Raw genomic sequence first — 22663 nt, forward strand, 5'->3', positions numbered from 1 at the left:
TCACTGTCTTTTTGTCGGCAAAATGCAGCCACCTATTTTGTTCACCGCTGAGGTCCAAAAAACAGAAAATGAGATAAATAACCAGTTATAAATGTGTCCTGGTCAAATTCTATCCCTCAACCAACACCGAAACAAAAACCAGATGATCTGGTCATTTATTTTATTGCTGTTTGCGCGAGCTGACCGTGTGCAAATTGGCTGTCGCTTTTCCAACCTTTACAACAGTGATTACGCTTCATGAGCACTTCATTGGCTGTGAACAACAATAACAACTTGCATTTATATAGCGCCTTTAATGTTGTAAAACATCCCAGGACGTTTCACAAGAGCGATTATCAAACAAAATTTGACATTGAGCCACATAAGGAGATATTAGGACAGGTAACTAAAAGCTCGGTCAATGAGGTAGTTTTTTTTATTCGTTCATTCGGTGTGGGCGTCGCTGGCCAGGCCAGCATTTATTGCCCATCCCTAATTGCCCTTGAGAAGGTGGTGGTGAGCCGCCTTCTTGAACCGCTGCAGTCCGTGTGGTGAAGGTTCTCCCACAGTGCTGTCAGGTGGGAAGTTCCAGGATTTTGACCCAGCGACGATGAAGGCACGGTGATATATTTCCATGTCGGGATGGTGTGTGACTTGGAAGGGGACTTGCAGGTGGTGTTGTTCCCATGTGCCTGATGCCCTTGTCCTTCTAGGTGGTAGAGTTCGCGGGTTTGGGAGGTGATGTCGATGAAGCCTTGGTGAGTTGCTGCAGTGCATCCTGTAGACGGTACATACTGCAGCCACAGTGATGAAGGGAGTGAATGTTTAGGGTGGTGGATGGGGTGGCAATCAAACGGGTTGCTGTGTCCTGGATGGTGTCGAGCTTCTTGAGTGTTGTTGGAGCTACACTCATCCAGGCAAGTGGAGATTATTCCATCACACTCCTGACTCGTGTCTTGTAGATGGTGGAAAGGCTTTGGGGAGTCAGAAGGTGAGTCACTCGCTGGAGTGTCTTCAAGGAGGAGAGAGAGGGAGAGAGGCAAAAAGGCTGAGGGAGGGAATTCCAGAGCTTAAGGCCGAGGCAGCTGAAGGCATGGCCGCCAGTGGTGGAGCGATTAAAATCGGGGATGCGCAAGAGTCCAGAATTGGAGGAACGCAGAGTTGTCGGAGGGTTGGACAGCTGGAGGCAGTTACAGAGATAGGGAGGGGAGAGGCCATGGTGGGATTTGAAACAAGGATGATTGTAAAGGTTAGAAACGCGGCAGCCAATTTGCGCACAGTAAGCTCCCGCAAACAGCAATAAAATTAATGACCAAATAATCTGGTTCACATTTCGTTGTTGGTTGAGAGATAGATTTTAAATTCGAGGTGTTGGTGGACTGGGAACCAATGTAGGTCAGCGAGCACAGGTGTGATTGGTGAATGGGAATTGGTGTGAGTTAGGATACGGGCAGCAGAGTTCTGGATGAGCTCAAGGTTTTGGAGGGTGGAAGATGAGAGGCCGGTGGGGGAGCATTGGAACAGTCAATTCTTGAGGTATCAAAGGCATGGATGAGGATTTCAGCAGCAGATGAGCTGAAGCAGGGTTGGAGAAGACAATGTTATGGAGGTGGATGTAGGCAGTCTTGGTGATGGAGAGGATTTGTGGTCAGAAGCTCATATCAGGGTCAAATAGGACTCCAAGTTTGCAAACGGTCTGGTTCAGCCTCAAACAGTGGTCATGGAGAGGGATGAAGCACTTTGAGACATTCTGAGGTCATGAAAGGCGCTAAAAAATGCAAGTTCTTTCTTTTTCCTTTATTATTTTCTCTGTTTGCTGTTGGCCAAGATTTGGAGGAAGGGGGAGAAGAGAACGTCCCTTTAAATGTTGCATTTCAGAGTATGAAGATTGTTTCAACATTTCACGATTGCCACATCCACCAACACAGAGAGAGAGAGAGAGAGAGACTCAGGAGGTGTCATCATCAGTCACATCCGGGTGGATGTAAATAAATGATCTTGCTGCATCTGGTGGATCTTCATATCGGGCAGAGCTCAGGCGGAGAGGATGCGCTGGAGTTTGGAATTGGCGCAGGCCCTGGTCGTGCTCGTGCTGTGGGTCTGCTGCGGCTCTGGGTCCGGCTGTCCATGTTCGGATCGGATTCTGTGCGAACCCGTGACCGTGGAGCATGAGTTCGAGGTGGGTGTTCGGGGGCTGGGGTGGGTGTTTGGGGGCTGGGGGTGGGTGTTCGGGGGCCGAGGGTGGGTGTTCGTGGGCTGGGGGATTGTGTTTGGGGGCCGAGGGTGGGTGTTCGAGGGTCGTGGGTGGGTGTTCGTGGGTCGTGGGTGGGTGTTCGGAACAGTCTGAGGGGTGTGGGTCGGGGTGAGGGACAGGTGGAGCTATTGGGATGGGGGTAGAGGGGCGGGGGGAATGTCCGATTATTGTTGAAATGCAAAGTGTATCATATTATAATCCGTATGTTAAAGTGTTAATATTGGTATAGTTACAGTTTGTATAAAATAGGACGAACAGTAGTATTGAGCAGTGCAAAGATATTTTAACAAGTGTAGCATCCATAAAATGTGTTTTTAAATATATTTCTGCAATGTGCAGAGTCTTAAATGATGTGTGATCTAACTCCTGCAGTGTGTCTGTCTAATACCATGGTTAAGGTCACCGGTTTGTGGTTTCCACAGAATATTGAAAATCCTGGAATCTCATGTCATAAAAATGACATTTGACTTTTTCACTCATTGTAAAACTGGGACCTTGGCCACGATTAAACTGAATACAACGTAACAGATCTTTATAAAATACATTGGTTGCAAAATGACTCTGTAACTGCTGACTGTATTGATGAGGTCAGTATTTACTTCAGAGCAATGTTACTAAGTGGGCAGTGTGGCAGCAACAAGTGCACCACCAATATAACCTGCAGGCTCGATGTGTTCATTCTGCTTTTATCCCACTTCTCCCACCTTCCCACCAAAAAAACATTCTTCTGACAGATGGGTGGGATAAAAGTCTCCTCTGTCTGTTGGTTCCAAGAATGAATAAACTTGAATTTATGTCGCACCTCATGTCCTCAGGATGTCCCAAAGAACTTCACATGAAATGAATCACTTTTTGAAGTGTTGTCGGCAAACTCAGCGGCAATTTTTAAAAATTTGTTCATGGGATGTGGGCGTCGCTGGCAATGCCAGCATTTATTGCCCATCCCGAATTGCCCTTGAGAAGGTGGTGGTGAGCCGCCTTCTTGAACCGCTGCAGTCCGTGTGGTGAAGGTTCTCCCACAGTGCTGTTAGGTAGGGAGTTCATGATTTTGATCCAGCGACGATGAAGGAATGGCGATATAATTCCAAGTTGGGATGGTGTGTGACTTGGAGGGGAACTTGCATGTGGTGTTGTTCCCATGTGACTGCTGCCCTTGTCCTTCCAGGTGGTGGAGGTGGCGGGTTTGGGAGGTGCTGTCGAAGAAGCCTTGGAGAGTTGCGACAATGCATCCCGTGGATGGTACACACTGCAGCCACTGTGCGCCGGTGGTGAAGGGAGTGAATGTTTAGGGTGGTGGATGGGGTACCAATCAAGCGGGCTGCTTTGTCCTGGATGGTGTGGAGTTCTTGAGTGTTGTTGGAGCTGCACTCATCCAGGCAAGTGGAGAGTATTCCATCACACTCCTGACTCGTGCCTTGTAGATGGTGGAAAGGTTTTGGGAGTCAGGAGGTGAGTCAATCACCACAGAATACCCAACCTCTGACTTGCTCTTGTAGCCACCGAATTTATATGGCTGGTCCAGTTCAGTTTCTGGTCAATGGTGACCCCCAGGATGTTGATGATAATGCCGTTGAATGTCAAGGGGAGGTGGTTAGACTCTCTCTTGATGGAGGTGGTCATTGCCTGGCACTTGTCTGGCGTGAATGTTACTTGCTACTTTTCAGCCCAAACCTGGATGTTGTCCAGGTCTTGGTGCATACGGGCTCGGACTGCTTCATTATCTGATGGGTTGAGAATGGAACTGAACACTGTGCAATATTCAGTGAACATCCCCATTTCTGACCTTATGATGGAGGGAAGATCATTGATGAAGCAGCTGAAGATGGTTGGGCCTTGGTCACTGCCCTGAGGAACTCCTGCAGCAATGTCTTGGGGCTGTGATGATTGTCCTCCAACAAGCACTACCATCTTCCTTTGTGCTAGGTATGACTCGAGCCACTGGAGAGATTTCCCCCTGATTCCCATTGACTTCAATTTTACTCGGGCTCCTTGGTGCCACACTCGGTCAAATACTGCCTTGATTTCAAGGGCTGTCACTCTCACCTCACCTCTGGAATTCAGCTCTTTTGTCCATGTTTGAACCAAGGCTGTAATGAGGTCTGGAGGCGAGAACCAAACTGAGCATCGGTGAGCAGGTTAATGGTGAGTAAGTGTCGTTTGATAGCATTGTCGATGACACCTTCCATCACTTTGCTAATGATTGAGAGTAGACTGATGGGGCAGTAATTGGCCGGATTGGATTTGTCCTGCTTTTTGTGGACAGGACATACCTGGACAATTTTCCACATTGTTGGATAGATGCCAGTGTTGTAGTTGCACTGGAACAGTTTGGCTGGAGGCGTCGCGAGTCCTGGAGCACGAGTCTTCAGCACTACAGTCGGGATGTTGTCGGGGTCCATAACCTTTGATGTATGCAATGCACTCAGCTGTTTCTTGATATCACGTGGAGTGAATCGAATTGGCTGAAGACTGTCTTCTGTGATGGTGGGGATGTCAGGAGGAGGTTGAGATGGATCATCTACTTGGCACTTTTTGCTGAAGATGGTTGCAAATTCTTCAGCCTTGTCTTTTGCACTCACGTGTTGGACTCCGCCATCATTGAAGATGGGCATGTTTACAGAGCCTCCTCCTCCCGTTAGTTGTTCAATTGTCCACCACATTTCACGACTGGGTGTGGCAAGACTGCAGAGCTTTGATCTGAACCGTTGGTTGTTGTGGAATCTCTTATCTATGTGTATAGCATGTTGCTTCCGCTGTTTAGCATGCATGTAGTCCTGTGTTGCAGCTGCACCCAGTTGGCACCTCATTTTTAGGTACGCCTGGTGCTGCTCCTGACATGCTCTTCTGCACTCCTCAATGAATCAGGGTTGATCCCCTGGCTTTTTGGTAATGGTAGAGAGTGGAATATGCCGGGCTATGAGGTTACAGATTGTGCTGGAATACAATTCTGCTGATATGTGCAGAGCAAGGTCCCACAAACAGCAAATTGCATGAATGAACAGTTAATGTGTTTCTGCTGATGTTGGTTGAGAGATAATTGTTGGCCAGGACACCAAGAGAACTCCCTGCTCTTCAATATTGCCAGCGTTCTATTAGATCCACTTTAACATCTCATCCAAAAGACAACCCCTCCAACAATGCAGCACTCTCTCATTACTGCACAAAAGTGTCAGCTCAGATGATGCATGTTTGATAGTCTCAGTCCAACTCAAAGGGCCCAAATCACAAAACTGTGATGAACTAAACTGCAGCACTAAACAGGCAGTCTCATTTGAGAACACAGGATGGTTGGTGTGGGAAATGGAAAAATGTCACACTGGTGCAGTATGGGCTGTTTCTCTTTCTCGGGAACTATATTCTGATCTAGTCTTGCTGGTCTCATGGTAGAAATGCTTGATTTGACACCAGGTACCTTGAATGCAAAATTTTTTAAACTGGAACACTAAAATCCCTTGTATAAAGAGTTTATTTAGTTTAAGTTGTCCTTTTGAAGTGTATTGAGCACCAACACTTGGAATGGAGTATTGGGATGTGAGCTCCGTTTCCTCATGTTGTTCAGTTCCTCTCACCTGCACTATTGTGGAGATGGAAGTTCTGAGAGGTTGTTGCTCTTTAGCATATTCTTTTTTTCTGGTGGCTGCATTTAGATCGACATTGGTGGCAACCTGAGAATCAGTTCACCAGCCGTTCCTTACCCCGTAACCTGGGGAAATGATAATGGGCCAAATTTTGCTCTAACAGGGCATCTAACGGTGCTTGCCGCTACTTGGACCTGCCCTTGCACGTTTTTGAGTGGCAAGTTGCTGAAAGTGCGAACTTATAACGGGGCAGTGAGTGAAACAGGGCATTTGGGAGCTGAGTGAACAGGCCAAGAAACAGGGTATCTCCTTAACCAATGAGATTGAAGGTAGTGAAATTAACAGTGCAAGGATTGAGAAGTGAGTGAAAGGGGAAGTGAAAAAAAGTTTTAATTTTAAAATTGACATTTTTAAAATCTCCAACAGCAATTAAATCCTGAAGGAATGAGACTCCACTCTTGTAATAGTTAATTATCAGTGCCAGAGATCTTGATTGCCGATAATGAACACATTCACCGTCGTTAAAAAGTTACTTGGACTGGAATGGAAAAGACGTAACTTTCCATGGCGAGTTCAGTTTGAATCTCCTGCACAAATACATGAACTTCACGTCGTTCAATGCATTTTAAGGTTGAGCAAGATAACTGGATGCTGTTTTCGTGAAGCTAACAGCGGAGCAGCCCAACTCGGTCAGCAACTTGTGGATGTTTGAGTTTAACTGCGTATCTGCCCCTCGCCTGAAGTTGCTGTACCATTTACACATAAATAAAACGAGCCCCATTCGCCTCACCGTTATTTTGTCAACAAAATCTGGGCCATTGATTGTGAAAATATATATTTTTAAATGGCAGTTTTCTGCCCTTCATTACTGCAATTGACTGCTTTATTTTGTACCAGGTCTTTGTCTTTGATGTTGGAGGAAAGGATTGGAAGTATTATGACTGGTTTAAGGTTACGACTATTGCAGCCTTTGGACCTTACGATCCTGAGCTTTTGTGTTATGCTCATGCGAATCAAGTTCGAGTTGTCCTGAGAGGTAAGTAATTTTATCACAGAAAAAACAAATGTCCTTCTGTCTTCCAATGCAAGCTGTATTATTGAGAACCACATAAAAGGACATTCAGTGCACAGCCTTGAATTGCTATTTTTGACATTACAGTGCTGAAATTCCCCTCCAGCTCCGGTACAGCTCTCGCAAATTATTCTACATTCCATCTATTGCATGTGAAAAATCTTATATCCACACACACCTCCTGTCAACAAAACCTTACTTTCTGTTCTCAAGTTTTTCACACTTTTGTTGCAACTTTTTCCATTTATAAATTCCTCTGTCCACATTTATAATGGGAACTGTCTCCGTAAACTTGATGCACTGTAATTACATCCTCCCCACCAGTGGTGGCACTGTAGCACCTCTGTTTTGCATCTTTCAGCTCAAATTGCCATTTAATTAAAAATTACAATTGATCAAAGTATTATATTAAAAATTAGGACAAAATTCATGATTTCACAATGGGGACTGAGTTACATCTGAACACCCTGGTTGAATTATCCCCCACACTCCAATCCTGCTTCGTCTGAATACTACACAAGTCTGGACTCTCTTTGTCCATTGCCATGGGAGATTGACTGGTGATGTATTTTTATTCTACTTTTCACCTCCCAAACTTGCTGGATTCGTGAGCACTGAGTGGGAGTCTTCTGATCTAGGAGTAGGGGAGGGGGAGAATTCTGAGGAGGGAGATTGTGGGATCCAGCAAGGACTCAGGAGATGGTCAGGGATTGCTGGGATCTGGCAGTATTGGGGAGATCGGGGAATGGAGGGTCTAACATGTCTTGTTGGGGAGGAGGGTGGTCTAATGGAATGCGACCAAACTGCTATTGACATCTTTGGAAGCATCAGTCCCTCACCCCTCACATGTTCCTGCAAGTTAGGTGCCCGAACCACCGCTTCCCTCATCGTCGCCCTATTCCGATCTTCTGTACTTGCCTGGAGCATTTAAGCAGAAATGCTTGGTTAAGAAAGCCGTAAAAAGCACAAACAAATCATTGGGATTCATTTCTGGAGGAAAATAATTCACAGCAGAGAAGTTATGTTAATCATGTATAGGTCCTTGGTTAGAAAACACTGAGAGTACTGTGCACAGTTCTGGTCTCCATACTACAAAAAGATACAGAAGTACTGGAGAAAGTGCAAAAAGGATTTACAAGGATGATATCAGAACTGAGAGTATAACTATCAGGAAAGACTGAACAGGCTGGGGCTCTTTTCTCTAGAAAAGGGAAGACTGAGTGGTGATCTGATAGAGGTCTTTAAAATTATGAATTGGCAAGATGTAACGAGTGCCACAGGAATCAGTGTCCTAGTACATGAATCACAAAAAGTTAGTATGCAGGTACAGCAAGTGATTAGGAAGGCAAATGGAATATTGTAATTTATTGCAAGGGGAATGGAATATAAAAGTAGAGATGTTTTGCTACAGTTGTACAGGGCATTGGTGAGACCACATCTCGAATACTGTGTGCAGTTTTGGTCTTCTTATTTAAGAAAGGAAATAATTGCTTGGAGGTAGTTCAGAGAAGGTTCACTCGACTGATTCCTCAGATGAGGGGGTTATCTTTTGAGGAAAGGTTGGATAAGTTGGGCCTGCATACACTGGAATTTAGAAGAACGAGAGGTTATCTTATTGAAACATATGAGATCCTGAGGGGACTAGAAGGGTAGATGATGAGAGGAGGTTTCCCTTTGTGGGAGATACTAGAACTAGGGGCCACCAGTTTAAAAATAATGGGTCTCCCATTTAAGACGGAGGTGTGGAGGAATTTTTTCTCTCAGAGGGTCGTGAGTCTGTCGAACTCCCTTGCCAGGGAGCGGTGGAGGCAGGGTCATTGAATATTTCTAAGGCTGAGTTAGATAGACTCCTGATTAACAAGGGAGTCAAAGGTTATAGTCGGTAGACAGGTAAGTGGGGTTGAGGTCACAATCAGATCAATCATGATCTTACCAAATAGTAGAGCAGGCTCGAGGAGCCGAATGGCCTACTCCAGCTCTCGTATGTTCATATGTTCATAATTTTCCATTTGTGGGCAAGTCGAAAACTAGAGGTCATCCAAAACTATAAGATAGTCACAAATAAATCCAATAGGGAATTCAGGAAAAACTTCTTTCGTCAGTGAGTGGTAAGAATGTGGAACTTGCAACCACATGGAGTGGCTGATGCAAATGACATAGATGCATTTAAGGGGAAGCTGCAGAAGTATATGAGGGAGAAGGATATGTCCAGGCTTTGGAGACAGGCTGAGGCCTTCAAATAAAAACTGTTCACACCATCACTTGATGGCCGTCGTGTGGAACTATATAACCACAGGCCACATTATAGGCAAAATCCAATTACAAAGGTGACAGGACAGGCGTCACCAGATGTGAACACAATTAAAATAGAAAAACAAAAGATACTGTTGACAAAGAATTTTTGAACAGAAAGATGACAGGACATACTGTTTTTAATAACCTATAAATAGATAGGTGGAACTTTTATTCCCTGGCACAGCAGCAGTCTGCCACTGATGCCAGGATTTAGAATGAAGAATGCAGTTTAATGAAAGCCCGACCCAATTGTGTCCAGAGCCCAGCACACACGCTCCATTCTTCCGACTCTGGGCGACTGAGATTTCTCCTCTTCCTCCATCAATGGCTTAACCTTCAGCTGTTACCCTCTTGAACTCCAGATTCTTCTTCTTCAACCTCTTTGTCTTGCTATTTCTCTTCCTATCTTCGAAAGCCTCATCAAAACCGACCTGTTTGACTGCGCCTTTGGTCTCTTCCCTCACGTGTCAGCATGGCTCAGCTTTAGCACTGTGTCTCTCCTCCTGGGTCAGAAGGTTTTGGGTTTACTCCAGGACTTGACACATCAGTGCAGTACTGAGGGAATGCTGCATTGCCAGAGGTGCTGTTGTAAACAATTTTACAACACCAAGTGAAAATTGGAACCAAGTCCAACGATTTTATTTGAAAATCACAAGCTTTCGGAGGCTTCCTCCTTCCTCAGGTGAATGTTTCAGAGCTGCTGTGATTCAGATGAGACCTTAAACAAGGGCTCCACCTGCCTATTCTGTTGGATGTAAAAGATGCCATTGGCACAATTCAAAGAACAGGGAGTTCTCCTGGTGTCCTGGACAACATTCATCCCTCAACCTACATCACCAAATTAGATGAACTGGCCATTTATCTAATTTCCTATTTGTGGGGCCTCTCTGGGTACAAATTAGCGACCACATCTGCTTACAAAGCAACAGTGATTATGCTTCAAAAATAATTAATTGGCGATGAAGCATTTAAGGACATCCTGAGGATGTGTCAGGCACTATGTAAATACAAATTCGAGCTAAATCTTCCTCTACTACTTCCTACTTGATGTTGGCAATTCTGTCCTGCATAGTGTCTTGGGACACAATGTTGTGCGAATGATGCTCTATAATTGGAAGTTGTTTCTTCACCCTTCACCAGGAGTTTTTTCACTATGGAACACTGTATACAAACAACGCCGAGAAAAGTGGGTCGATAAGCAATTGCAGTTGGCAAAAAGGCAATTTATGGATGGAATCAATTTGGATGTGAACATTGCTGATAAAAAACCATCTATAGGTTATTTCAAGATCCCTCAACTGGTTTCCGAAACCATGGATGTGTTCCACCGTGAAATACCTGGGTCTCAGGTAAAGAAGCCATTTTTTTAATTAAATGGGGATAAGCAATTTACTTTCTACTTAATCATAAAGGAAGATTGATATTTTTCTGGATAAGTGAATTGAAATCATGATTTTTCGCTGCTGTTTATCAGTGCATCATCTTGTTACAAAGCTGCTTTGACAATTGCTGAGGTTAGAAATTTGAGATTGAATCAGTTTAAGCTGGATATACAGCAAACTTGATGCTGCATCACTTGTAGCCCAGAATGATACAAGTGACTTGAGTTCCAGCTTCCATGGATGGCATAGTTCGAACTGTAATTTTCACATAGGTTCTCAGAAGGTTCCAGCACAGTCGGAGGCCGTTCGGCCCAGCGTGCCTGTGTTGGCTCTTTGAAAGAGCTATCCAATTAATCCCACTCCCCTGTTCTTTCCCCATAGCCCTGGAATTTTTTCCCCTTCAAGTATTTATCCAATTCCCTTTTGAAAGTTACTGTTGAATCTGCTTCCACCACCCTTTCTGGTTTTATATTCCAGATCATAACAACTCTCTGTGTAAAAAAAATTCTCCTCATCTCCCCTCTCATTCTTTTGCCAATCTCCTGAAAGCTGTGTCCTCTGGCTATCAACCCTCCTGCCACTGGGAACATTTTCTCCTTATTTACTCCGTCAAAACACTTCTTCAAAGGAAGAAATGTTTGTCTTAATGTCAAGCCCTATAACATCCTTCAGAAATGTCCCACAGTTTATATCTAATGAGTTACTTTGAAATAAAGGGACCATTAAATAGGCAAAAAAGGAAATCACTCGCTGCATTTTTATTGGGTAAAGTTTGAAGCAGACTTTTACTGCTGAGAAGTTTGCACATAACGGACTTTGCTAACTCAGATTACAGTGATTTAATTCTTGACCTTCGGCTCCCGAATGCCTTCTTGTTCAGGCAGTGACTACATGAGCCATGCAAATCCTGGTTCGTGCTGAGTTATCTGATTTCAGCTGGGATGTTGGAGGGCACAATTTACCCCGAGTGCCACTGGGTCGGGGAAGGTCAAATGAACCATCGGATCATTATCTGGAAACCTCCCACTGGAAGTGTGACCGTGCAGATGGCCACCAATTGGGTTAGACCCCCAACCATGTTAAAATAGCCTGCCAGCACTCAATGTCTGGCCTCGCGTAAAAGAACTTTGGCCACTTTGACTCGGTATTGGAGTGTGGCTGGCCCTTTTGGGACTACAATTTGGTTACAACTTAATGCCTTTTGGAGAGGAGGAGAGAAAACTGACAGAAAATTGGAGGAAGAAGGTGAGTGAGCAGTGGGGAATTGAACCTGATTAATATTTGATAACCGAGGATCCTATTAATTCTAACTCACTATTTGCCCCAACTTTATCCTGTTCCTTTTTATACAGTCATGAACACTGTCGAACTCCTAACCTGTTAAATTCACAGTTCCCATGGACCATGCGCGAGTGCATATAAAAACCATATAACTACTAGTGATATCCAACAAAAGGTATGAGATGAAACTAACTTCTTCTTGTTACTCTTTGGCCCTTAGGTCACATTTAACGTGCCTTGGTCTCCAGACTGCATTGATGGCCGATGCTATGACTTTTTGAGAATTGCAAATTCCTGTGACTTTTTATTTGTGATGTCCTATGATATGCAGAGTCAAATGTGGGACAATTGCTTTGCAAAGGCAAATGCTCCCTATTACCAGACTTTATCAGGTATGTACAATAAGACCATCTGGTTCAGGGTCTACCTGCCCGATATCAATGTGAATCTAAGACCCTCATTATTTTTTTCCCCATTTAGGTTACTCCGCTTATATCAATCTGGGTATTGATTCCAGAAAGCTCGTGTTGGGAGTTCCATGGTATGGTTATGACTATCCTTGCACACAGTTTTTTGAGGTAAGGTGTTGTCATTATCTGGCTTTCAGTAATCCGAATTATTTAGAATAGACTATTGTAAACCATTACAAAAGAGCCAGAGGTGATCTGGGGAAACATTTTTTTTACGCAGCGAGTTGTTATGATCTGGAATGCACTGCCTGAAAGGGTGGTGGAAGCAGATTTAATATTCACTTTCAAAAGGGAATTGGATAAATACTTGAGGGGAAAAATTTACAGGGATATGGGGAAAGAGCAGAGGAATGGGACTAATTGGATAGTTTATGTGACGAGCCAGCACAGGCATGATGGGCCGAATGACCTCCTCCCTTGCTGTACTTACTATGATACTATGATGTTATGATTGTCTTGTTGCTGTGCAAAATATCCCATTGATTCACTGTTCTGGAGAAATTATTTGTTTGCAGTGCTTGCTCTCTGGGCTTACCTTATCTGTGCTATTTAACATTTTATTCCACTGAGGCCTCCCCTTAACTGCATTCTTCTCGGCTGTAAATCTTAAGCTTCTCTAATCTTTTCTCAAAGCTCATCCTTTTAACACAAGGAATCATAAGAACATAGGAACAGGAGGAGGCCATTCAGCCTCTCAAGCTGTTCCGCCATTCAATTAGATCATGTCTGATCTGTATCTTCATTCCATCTACACACCTTGGTTCCATAACCCTTAATACCCTTCCCGAACAAAAATCTATCAATTTCAGTTTTGAAGTTTTCAATTGACCGAGCCTCAACAGCTTTTTGGGGGAGAGAATTCCAGATTTCCACGGCCCTTTTCGTGAAGAAGTGCTTCCTGACATCACCCCTGAACAGCCTTGCTCTAATTTTCAGGTTATGTCCCCTTGTTCTGGACTCTCCCACCAGAGGAAATACTTTCTCTCTATCTACCCTTTCAACTGCTTTGATCATCTCAAACACATCAATTACATCACTCCGTAATCTTCTATATTCAGTCTTGTTGCTGTCTATTTGAAATTACAACCTTGTCCTTGTCTATAAATGTACTATTTAATTTTATATATTTCAGTGAGAGACCCTCCTGTCTAAATTGTAAAACTTATTTTTCTCTAATTGTTCCTCTTTACACTTAGAGATCAGTCATGTTGTTACTGCATTTTTGAAGTTATCAAAGTAACTATATTTTCATCCTTTTGTATTTTCAGACTGGTAGGTGTGTATTGGAAAATATTCCTTTCCGAGGTGCCCCTTGCAGTAATGCAGCTGGACGTCAGGTCCCATACAAAGAGATCGTACAGCATGTGCACAAATCAATTACTGGCAGATATTGGGATGATGAGCAGAAAGTCCCGTCTTATATCTACATGGTAAGACTATCAATCAAAACACAATGGAGAGTTGTGCATTGTCCATTCTTTGCAGAATGCAAACCTTGCAGTATTTCATGATTCAATATTCCCTGTATACAGGATTCAGCACAGTTCAGAATGTACAGTTTATACAGTAGAAAATGTGTGTAGTTGGAGAATAGCCAAGAAAATGGGAGTTGACAGACAAAGCACCAAACCCAGTTCCGTTTGTTAAGACATTGTGTATGACCAGTTGCAAAAAATGAGATGAGCTGTGGTCTTTTCAAATCGATCACTTTGCACAACCCATATTGACCCTCCTGTGAAAATTAGCGATTGTTTGGTTTGTGAAATGTGTGCCCCTGTCTCCCATTTGATGATCAATTTAGCACAAAAGATTGACGGTAGCGTGCCCTGTACATAAGAAAACTGCACAGTAGCAAATACCACACACTCTCGACCTACTGCGTTCTAATGTCCTTCAGGGAAGGAAACCTGCCGTCCTTACCCGGTCTGGCCTATATGTGACTCCAGACCCACAGCAATGTGGTTGATTCTTAATTGCCCTCTGAAATGGCCTCGCAAACCACTCAGTTGTAAAATCCAGATACGAAAAGTCATAATAAGAATAAAACCGGATGGACCACCCGGCATCGGACCACTAGGCACCGGACACGACAACGGCAAACCAAGCCCAGTCGACCCTGCAAAGTCCTCCTCACTCACATCTGGGGACTTGTGCCAAAATTGGGAGCGCTGTCCCACAGACTAGTCAAGCAACAGCCTGACACAGCCATACGCACATATCTTTCAACCAACTTCCCAGACTCTTCCATCACCATCCCTGGGTATGTCCTGTCTTCATCAATGACCTTCCCTCCATCATAAGGTCAGAAATGGGGATGTTCGCTGATGATTGCACAGTGTTCAGTTCCATTCGCAACCCCTCAAATAATGAAGCAGTCTGATCCCGCACGCAGCAAGACCTGGACAACATCCAGGCTTGGGCTCATAAGTGGCAAGTAACATTCGCGCCAGATAAGTGACAGGCAATGCCCATCTCCAACAAGAGAGGGTCCAACCACCTCCCCTTGACATTCAACGGCATTACCATCACCAAATCCCCCACCATCAACATCCTGGGGGTCACCATTGACCAGAAACTTAACTGGACCAGCCATATAAATACTGTGGCTACGAGAGCAGGTCAGAGGCTGGGTATTCTGTGGCGAGTGACTCACCTCCTGACTCTCCAAAGCCTTTCCACCATCTACAAGGCACAAGTCAGGAGTGTGATGGAATACTCTACACTTGCTTGGATGAGTGCAGCTCCAACAACACTCAGGAAGCTCGACACCATCCAAGATAAAGCAGCCGCTTGATTGGTTCCACCACCCTAAACATTCACTCCCTTCACCACCGGCGCACAGTGGCTGCAGTGCGTACTATCCACAGGATGCACTGCAGCCACTCGCCAAGGCTTCTTCGACAGCACCTCCCATACCCGCGATCTCTACCATCTAGAAGGACAAGAGCAGCAGGCACATGGAAACAACACCACCTGTATGTTCCCTTCCAAGTCACATACCATCCCGACTTGGAAATATATCGCCGTTCCTTCATCGTCGCTGGGTCAAAATCCTGGAACTCCCTTCCTAACAACACTGTGGGAGAACCGTCACCACACGGACTGCAGCAGTTCAAGAAGGCGGCTCACCACCACATTCTCAAGGGCAATGAGGGATGGGCAATAAATGCCGGCCTCGCCAGCGACGCCCACATCCCATGAACGAATATAAAAAAATACCTAGTCACATGTCGAATTGACGTTGGCCAAGTTTGCTGAGATACTTGATGCACTGCAGTCAAAGGCTGTGATGCTTGAGCTTTCAGCAGTAACATTGAAATCATGTTTTCCACCTTTCGATTGCAATATTTTGTTCCTTTGAGCAATTTGAAAAGATTATTTTGAAATGATAGAATGTTCCACATTGAGTTAAATCAGACCTTGGATAATTCGATTTATTTTTTTAAATCATTTTCTCTGGAGGCCCATGCTAACTCTGACTTGCAAGTCATCTATCTCTTTCTATTTCCCCCAAATCATTTTTTTCCCAATCAAACACCATAATCTTTTGACTTGTTGCATCTGAATTGACATCTGGGCTGTTCATGTGGATTTTTCGAAGTTGCTGTACTGAGGGAGTGCTGCACTGTCGGAGGTGCCGTCCTTCAGATGACACGTTAAACTGAGGTCCCGTCTGTGCTTTCAATGTGTGCCTTATGTTCATATGTTGCACAGCATCCAGATGAGTTAATTGGTTTGGGTGTTAAAAAAGATAGACTTGGAGCTGCTCCTGCTCCGTTCCCGTTACTTGTGTGGACGTGCAGCGGAAAACCGCGTTTGTGCACGGAAATGGAGTTTCTGCCGACGGTCAGGGGACGGAGTGGGAGAAGCCCTGAGGAAATTGCCGGCCGTAGCCGTAAGTCCCTAATTTTTGAGTTTGTTTTGCTCATTTGTCATTGTGCATTTTCTCATCGTACATTTCAGTCCATTCTGTCTTCTGCTGATGAAGATTTTCAGCATAGTGTCTCGAACTGAGCATTGACACAAACCCCTCGCTCCTATCTGTGTAACTCTTTATTTTTTTATGGCAGGTTAATAATACATTTCATGAGGTCTGGTATGACGATCCACAGAGCATTTCAATTAAGTCAGCGATCATGAAGAAATTGAGACTCCGTGGCATAGGCATGTGGAATGGAAATATGCTGAACTACAGTGATGATCATTTCATAGTAAAGCAAACTGAAGACATGTGGAATGCTCTTTGCCCTTTGTGAGGAAAATAGCGACCTTGAACCATCTAATCTTAACAGAATGTAATCATTTAATTTTGCAAGTAAACTCAGCAAAAAGTGAGCAAGCTTCCAACATTAGAAATTAAAGATAACGCAGATCTTGGAAACAGATGTAACATTTTGTCAAGCTAACGAATTTCTATTCAATGAAAAGAAAATGTACGAATACAATTTGTACTCCAAGATCTGGTCACTTCAGGCATCTCAAGTTGTTTACAAAATGCATCAAATCTGTATTGACTTTCATAATGCTTAATGATAGTGCAGGTTAAAACATCTCGCCGCTAATTATTTACAATTCAGGAAACAAGTCAGCTTTCCCGTTGGGTAATAATCCAATTCTGATATGCACACGCGTGTTGTCTGTTTTATGCACATCTTAATTCTTGACAATGATTTTGATGATTTTATTTTGCTTAGTTATCATTTTGAACCAAGATAACTTTAATTTTCATCTTTCCTCCATTAAGGGGGGGTGAACGGACCAGATAATAGTATCCTGTGTGCTGGTAGTATTTATATTTAATTGTAATATTACAAGACAATGTAACTATTTGAATTTTATTCCACCTGAGTGCTTCACAATTGTCTATTCTTGAAAAGCAATTTAAATTTTTACGGGAACACGTATTTCACAAAATAAAATGTGATGTTTCCAAAGTAAGTGTTTTAGTTCTGTTGCTCCAGGAAAGTGGGGATTGTGTAAATATAAAACAATTGTGGTACCGGTTAAAAAAATTCCCCTCAAGTCTAATCTTGGCACATATATTTAGTAGTCCTTAGTTAATCACTTGCCCTCCCCGTTGCCAACATGTGAAACTCAGTGTTGGGGGGAGGGAGGTCTGTGTCCCATTTTATCTTTATTTACTTTGTAATATTACCCAGCAAGAATTGTCCTGGTCTTTATTCCTGACACAGTTTTCTTCTTTCACAATATTGTTTGACGAACTCTGTGCGTGAGATTATGGTCCAACCATCTCATAGATGAAAATGATAAGACAAAGAAGGCAATAAAATTGGTGCTGTCATTGAATAATACGTAAGTAAGACCATACTTGATCTTCAATATCTTTAACTGATTTCTCGAGGTAAAGTGATCGTTTCGTCGAACAGGAAGCAAAGTTGTCAGAATGGGGGACGGCGAATCAGTCCACTGATCTAATCTTTCCATGTTAGCAGACTGGAGCCCGCTGGCAATTGTACCAATGGGCACAGGAACCAGTTTAGAGCAGGCACTGAATTGGCAATGCAGAGAGCTGTCAGGGAGATCACACTGCTCATTAGGATCCGTGAGCATCATTAAAGCTGAAAGAGCTGGAAACATTACTTCATCTTATCAAGTTAATCATGGGCTGGGTGAGAAAAGGACACTTTCTTTTTTTCTTTTCCCTTTTTTTCTTGAGAATGATAAGGCAAGTTCTTTCCTTTCTTTCCTTTCCTCTTTTTTCTTTTTCGATCTTTTCTCTTTTTCTTTTCTGTTCTCTTTTTTCTTTTCTTTCTTCTAGTTTCCGTTATCCTGTGCTCTCGAGCATTTCCAGCTGTTTCAATAGGATTTGTACGTTTGCTTTAAAACAAAAGCATTGAAGCAATTCCGACCCAAAATGGAATAAGACTCTTAGTTAATGGTGTGGAAAGACCTCTGAACCAGCAAGTTCCAAGTCCAAGTGATGAGTGGCCTTTCCACTCCTAAAGGGATATTGGTGACAGATTTACATTTCAGTAACCTCTTCACATTCCTGCAAACCCGTTAACTTGCCTATTCTGCATTACTTATCAGGTAACAAGCAATAAAGACTTCAGATCCAGAATTTCTTCTTTTACTTACTTTAGGATAAATGTTAGTATCATTTTAGAGTGGTGAATTGCACAAATAGAGTCATTTCTTTTCTACAAATGTATTTATTTGAGAAAATAGCGCGATATATATATGTGAGAATACTGAGAAAATCCGACTTCTGAGAAAGAGGAAAGGATATCACACCACGGTTTCCCGAATTTCCCTCTGTCGACGAGGGTTGGGCAGGTTGCTGAGGCCTAAGCAAGGTACATTCTTGGGGTCTGGGTAGAGGGAGAGGTGCCCACTACCGGGGCCCTGACCCTCCAAAAGAGGCTTCATCAGGTCTTCAGCTGCTGCCCAGGGATAACCACCACCCATCTCCTGGTGACCTCTGTGGTCAGCAGTGCGAGGTGGGTTGCATTTACCAGTGGCAGTGCGGCCAAGGATCTGCTGGAGGCCTTCCCTGATGTGATGGGAGGTGGAGAAGGTGGGAATATCCAGGTCGCTGGGAATGCTGCAGTCGGCATCATCGCAAGATATTCCTTGATTCATTATAGTGCAACTCACTGCAGGCATACTTTGAAAGTTGTTGGAACAAAATATAGTTCAGAATTTGTTAATATGTGACAGTGGAATACCCTAATATAGAATCATAGAAATTTACGGTACAGAAGGAGGCCATTCGGCCCATCATGTCTGTGCCGACCAATAAAGAGCCATCTCGCCTCATCCCACTTTCCAGTTCCTGGTCCATAGCCCTGTAGGTTGCGGCATTTCAAGTGCATATCCAAGTACCCTTTAAATGCAATGAGGGTTTCTGCCTCTACCACCCTTTCAGGCAGTGAGTTCCAGACCCTCACCACCCTCTGGATGAAAACATTTTTCTTCAACTCCCCTCTACCAATTACTTTCAATCTATGCCACCTGGTCATTGATCCCTCTGCTGAGGGAACGAGATCCTTCCTATCCACTCTCGCTCGGCCCATCATGATTTTATACACCTCATTTAAATCTCCCCTCAGCCTCCTCTGTTCCAAAGAAAACAACCCCAGCCGAACTAATTTTTCCTCTTAGCTAAAATTCTCCTGTCCTGGCAACATCCTCATAAATCTCCTCTGTACCCTCTCTAGTGCAATTACATCTTTCCTGCAATGTGATGACCAGAAATGTATGCAATACTCCAGCTGTGGCCTAACTAGTGTTTTATACAGTTCAAGCATAACCACCTTGCTCTTAAATTCTATGCCTCGGCCAATAAAGGAAAGTATCCCATTTGCCTTCTTAGCGAGAAACAGGCTGAATATCGAAAGTTCAGAGGGAAAGTGAAAAAGGAAATAAGAGGGGCAAAGAGAGAATATGAGAATAGATGGGCGGCCAACATAAATGGGAATGCAAAAGTCTTCTATAGGCATGTGAACAGTAAAGGGGTAGTAAGAGGAGGGGTGGGGCCATTAAGGACCATAAAGGAGAACAACTCATGGAGGTAGAGGGCATGGCTGAGGTACTAAATGAATACTTTGCATCTGCCTTTACCGAGGAAGAAGATGCTGCCAGGGTCTCAGTAATGGAAGACATAGTTGAGATATCAGATGGATTAAAAATTGATGAAGAAGAGGTACCAGAGAGGCGAGTTATACTTAAAGTAAATAAGTCACGCGGTCTGGATGGGATGCACCCTACGTTGCTGAGGGAAGTAAGGGTGGAAATTGTGGAGGTACTGGCCATAATCTTCCAAACATCGTTAGATACGGTGGTGTTGCCAGAGGACTGGAGAATTGTAAATGTTCACCCTTGTTCAAAAAAGGGTGGAAGGATAAACCCAGCAACTATAGGCCAGTCAGTTTAACCTCGGTGGGGGGAAACTTTTAGAAACGATAATCTGGGACAGAATTAGCAGTCACTTGGACAAGTGTGGATTGATGAGGGGAAGCCAGCACAGTTTTGTTAAAGGCAAATCGTGTTTAACTAACTTGATGGAGTTTTTTGATGAGGTAATAGAGAGGGTCGATGAGGGCAATGCAGTTGATGTGGTGTATATGGACTTTCAAAAGGCGTTTGATAAAGTGCCACATAATAGGCTCGTCATCAAAATTGAAGCCCATGGAATAAAAGGGGCAGTAGCAGCATGGATACAGAATTGGCGAAGTGACAGGAAACAGAGGATAGTGGTGAACGTTTATTTTTTCGGATGGGAGGGAGGTGTACAGTGGTGTTCCCCAGGGGTTGGTACGAGGACCACTGCTTTTCTTGATTATATTAATGACTTGGACTTGGGTATGGAGGGCACAGTTAAAAAATTTGCAGATGATACAAAACTTGGAAATGTAGTGAACAGTGAGGAGGATAGTTATAGACATCAAGAGGATATAGACAGGCTGGTGGAATGGGCGGACACGTGGCAGATGAAATTTAATGCAGAAAAATGCAAGGTGATACATTTTGGTAAGAAGAACGAGGAGCGGCAATATAAACTAAAGGACACAATTGTAAAAGGGGTGCATGAACAGAGAGATCTGGGGGTGTATACACACAAATCTTTGAAGGTGGCAGGGCAGGTTGAGAAAGTGGTTAAAAACCATATGGAGTCCTGGGATTTATAAATAGAGGCATGGAGTACAAAAGCAAGGAAGTCATGATGAACCTTTATAAAACCCTGGTTCGGCCACAGCTGGAGTATTGTGTCCAGTTCTGGGCACCGCACTTTTGGAAAGATGTGAAAGCCTTCGAGAGGGAGCAGAAGAGATTTACTGGAATGATTCCAGGGATGAGGGACTTTAGTTACGTGGATAGACTGGAGAAGCTGGGGTTGTTCTCTTTGGAACAAAGAAGGTTGAGAGGAGATTTGACAGAGGTATTCAAAATCATGAAGGGTCTCGACAGAGTAGATAGGGTTGGCAGAAGGGTCAAGAACCAGAGGACATATATTTAAGGTGATTGGAAAAGAACCAAAGGTGACATGAGGAAAAGCTTTTTATAAACAGCGAATGGTTAGGATCGGGAATGCACTGCCCGAGGGGGTGGTGGAGGCAGATTCAATTATGGTCTTCGAAAGGGAATTGGAAAAGTACTTGAAAGGAAAATGTTTGCAGGGCTACGGGGATAAGGCGTGGGAGTGGGACGAACTGGATTGTTCTTATGCAGAGCCGGCACGGACTCAATGGGCTGAATGGCCTCTTCCATGCTATAACCTTTCTATGATGCTGTGATTCTCTGATTCTAACCACCTTATCTACCTGACCTACCTTCAGGTATCTGTAGACATACACTCCAAGGCCCCTCTGTTCCTCTACACTTCTCAGTATCCTCCCATTTATTGTGTACTCCCTTGCCTTGTTTGCCCTCCACAAATGCATTACCTCACACTTCTCCGGATTGAATGCCATTTGACACTTTTTTGTCCACCTGACTGGTCCATTGATATCTTCCTGCAGTCTACAGCTTTCTTCCTCACCATCAACCACACGGCCAACGTTTGTATCATCTGCAAACTTCTCAATCATACCCCCTACATTTCAGTCAAAATCATTGATATATACCAGAAAAAGCAATGGTCCTAGTGCTGAGTCCTACGGAACCCCACTGGAAACAGCCTTCCAGTCACAAAAACACCCGTCGACCATTACCCTTTGCTTCGATGCACTGCAGCAACTCACCAAGGCTTCTTCGACAACACCTCCCAAACCCGCGATCTCTACTGCCTAGAAGGACAAGGGCAGCAGGCACATGGGAACAACACCACCTGCACGTTCCCTTCCAAGTCACACACCATCTCGGCTTGGAAATATATCGCCGTTCCATCATCGTCGCTGGGTCAAAATCCTGGAACTCCCGACCTAACACCACTGTGGGAGAAACTTCACCCCTCGGACTGCAGCGGTTAAAGAAGGTGGCTCACCACCACCTTCTCAAGGGCAATTAGGGATGGGCAATAAATGCTGGCTTTGCCAGCGATGCCCACATCCGATGAACGAATTAAAAAAAAGCCAATTCTGGATCCAACTTGCCACTGTCTCATTGATCCCATGGGCTTTTACTTTTCTGACCAGTTTGCCATGTGAGACCTTATCAAAAGCCTTAATAAAATCCATGTAGACGATATCAAACACGTTACCCTCATAGACGCTCCTTGTTACCTCCTCAAAAAATTCAATCAAGTTCTTCAGATACGACCTTCCCTGAACAAATCCATGCTGACTGTCCTCGATTAATCCGTGCCTTTCTCAATGAGGTTAGGCTGACTGGCCTGTAATTACTCGGTCTATCCCTTTCTCCCATTTTAAACAATGTTACAACGTTAGCAG

The 22663-nt window shown here is 43.9% G+C and overlaps 1 protein-coding gene across 1 annotated transcript; it reads left to right on the forward strand.

The window, feature by feature from the left end:
• The first annotated feature begins 2026 nt into the window (after positions 1-2026).
• On the forward strand, positions 2027-18169 carry LOC137325632 (di-N-acetylchitobiase-like). The gene is made up of 8 exons (XM_067990898.1): positions 2027-2158; positions 6709-6847; positions 10319-10527; positions 12062-12233; positions 12322-12419; positions 13580-13741; positions 16382-16563; positions 18091-18169. The coding sequence occupies exons 1-8, from the start codon at positions 2027-2029 to the stop codon at positions 18167-18169; spliced, it is 1173 nt and encodes a 390-aa protein (XP_067846999.1).
• Positions 18170-22663: the final 4494 nt, after the last annotated feature.

Source organism: Heptranchias perlo, chromosome 9 (genome assembly GCF_035084215.1).
Source record: "Heptranchias perlo isolate sHepPer1 chromosome 9, sHepPer1.hap1, whole genome shotgun sequence".
In the NCBI taxonomy this organism is placed as follows: domain Eukaryota; kingdom Metazoa; phylum Chordata; class Chondrichthyes; order Hexanchiformes; family Hexanchidae; genus Heptranchias; species Heptranchias perlo.

Excerpts from the sequence above, each read along its gene's own strand:
- LOC137325632 (XM_067990898.1), top strand. The coding sequence starts at position 2,027 with ATGCGCTGGAGTTTGGAATTGGCGCAGGCCCTGGTCGTGCTCGTGCTG. Across the intron at positions 12,234-12,321 it reads CTATTACCAGACTTTATCAG|GTTACTCCGCTTATATCAAT; the intron begins GTATGTACAATA and ends TTCCCCATTTAG. Across the intron at positions 16,564-18,090 it reads TGGAATGCTCTTTGCCCTTT|TTTCCGTTATCCTGTGCTCT; the intron begins GTGAGGAAAATA and ends TCTTTCTTCTAG.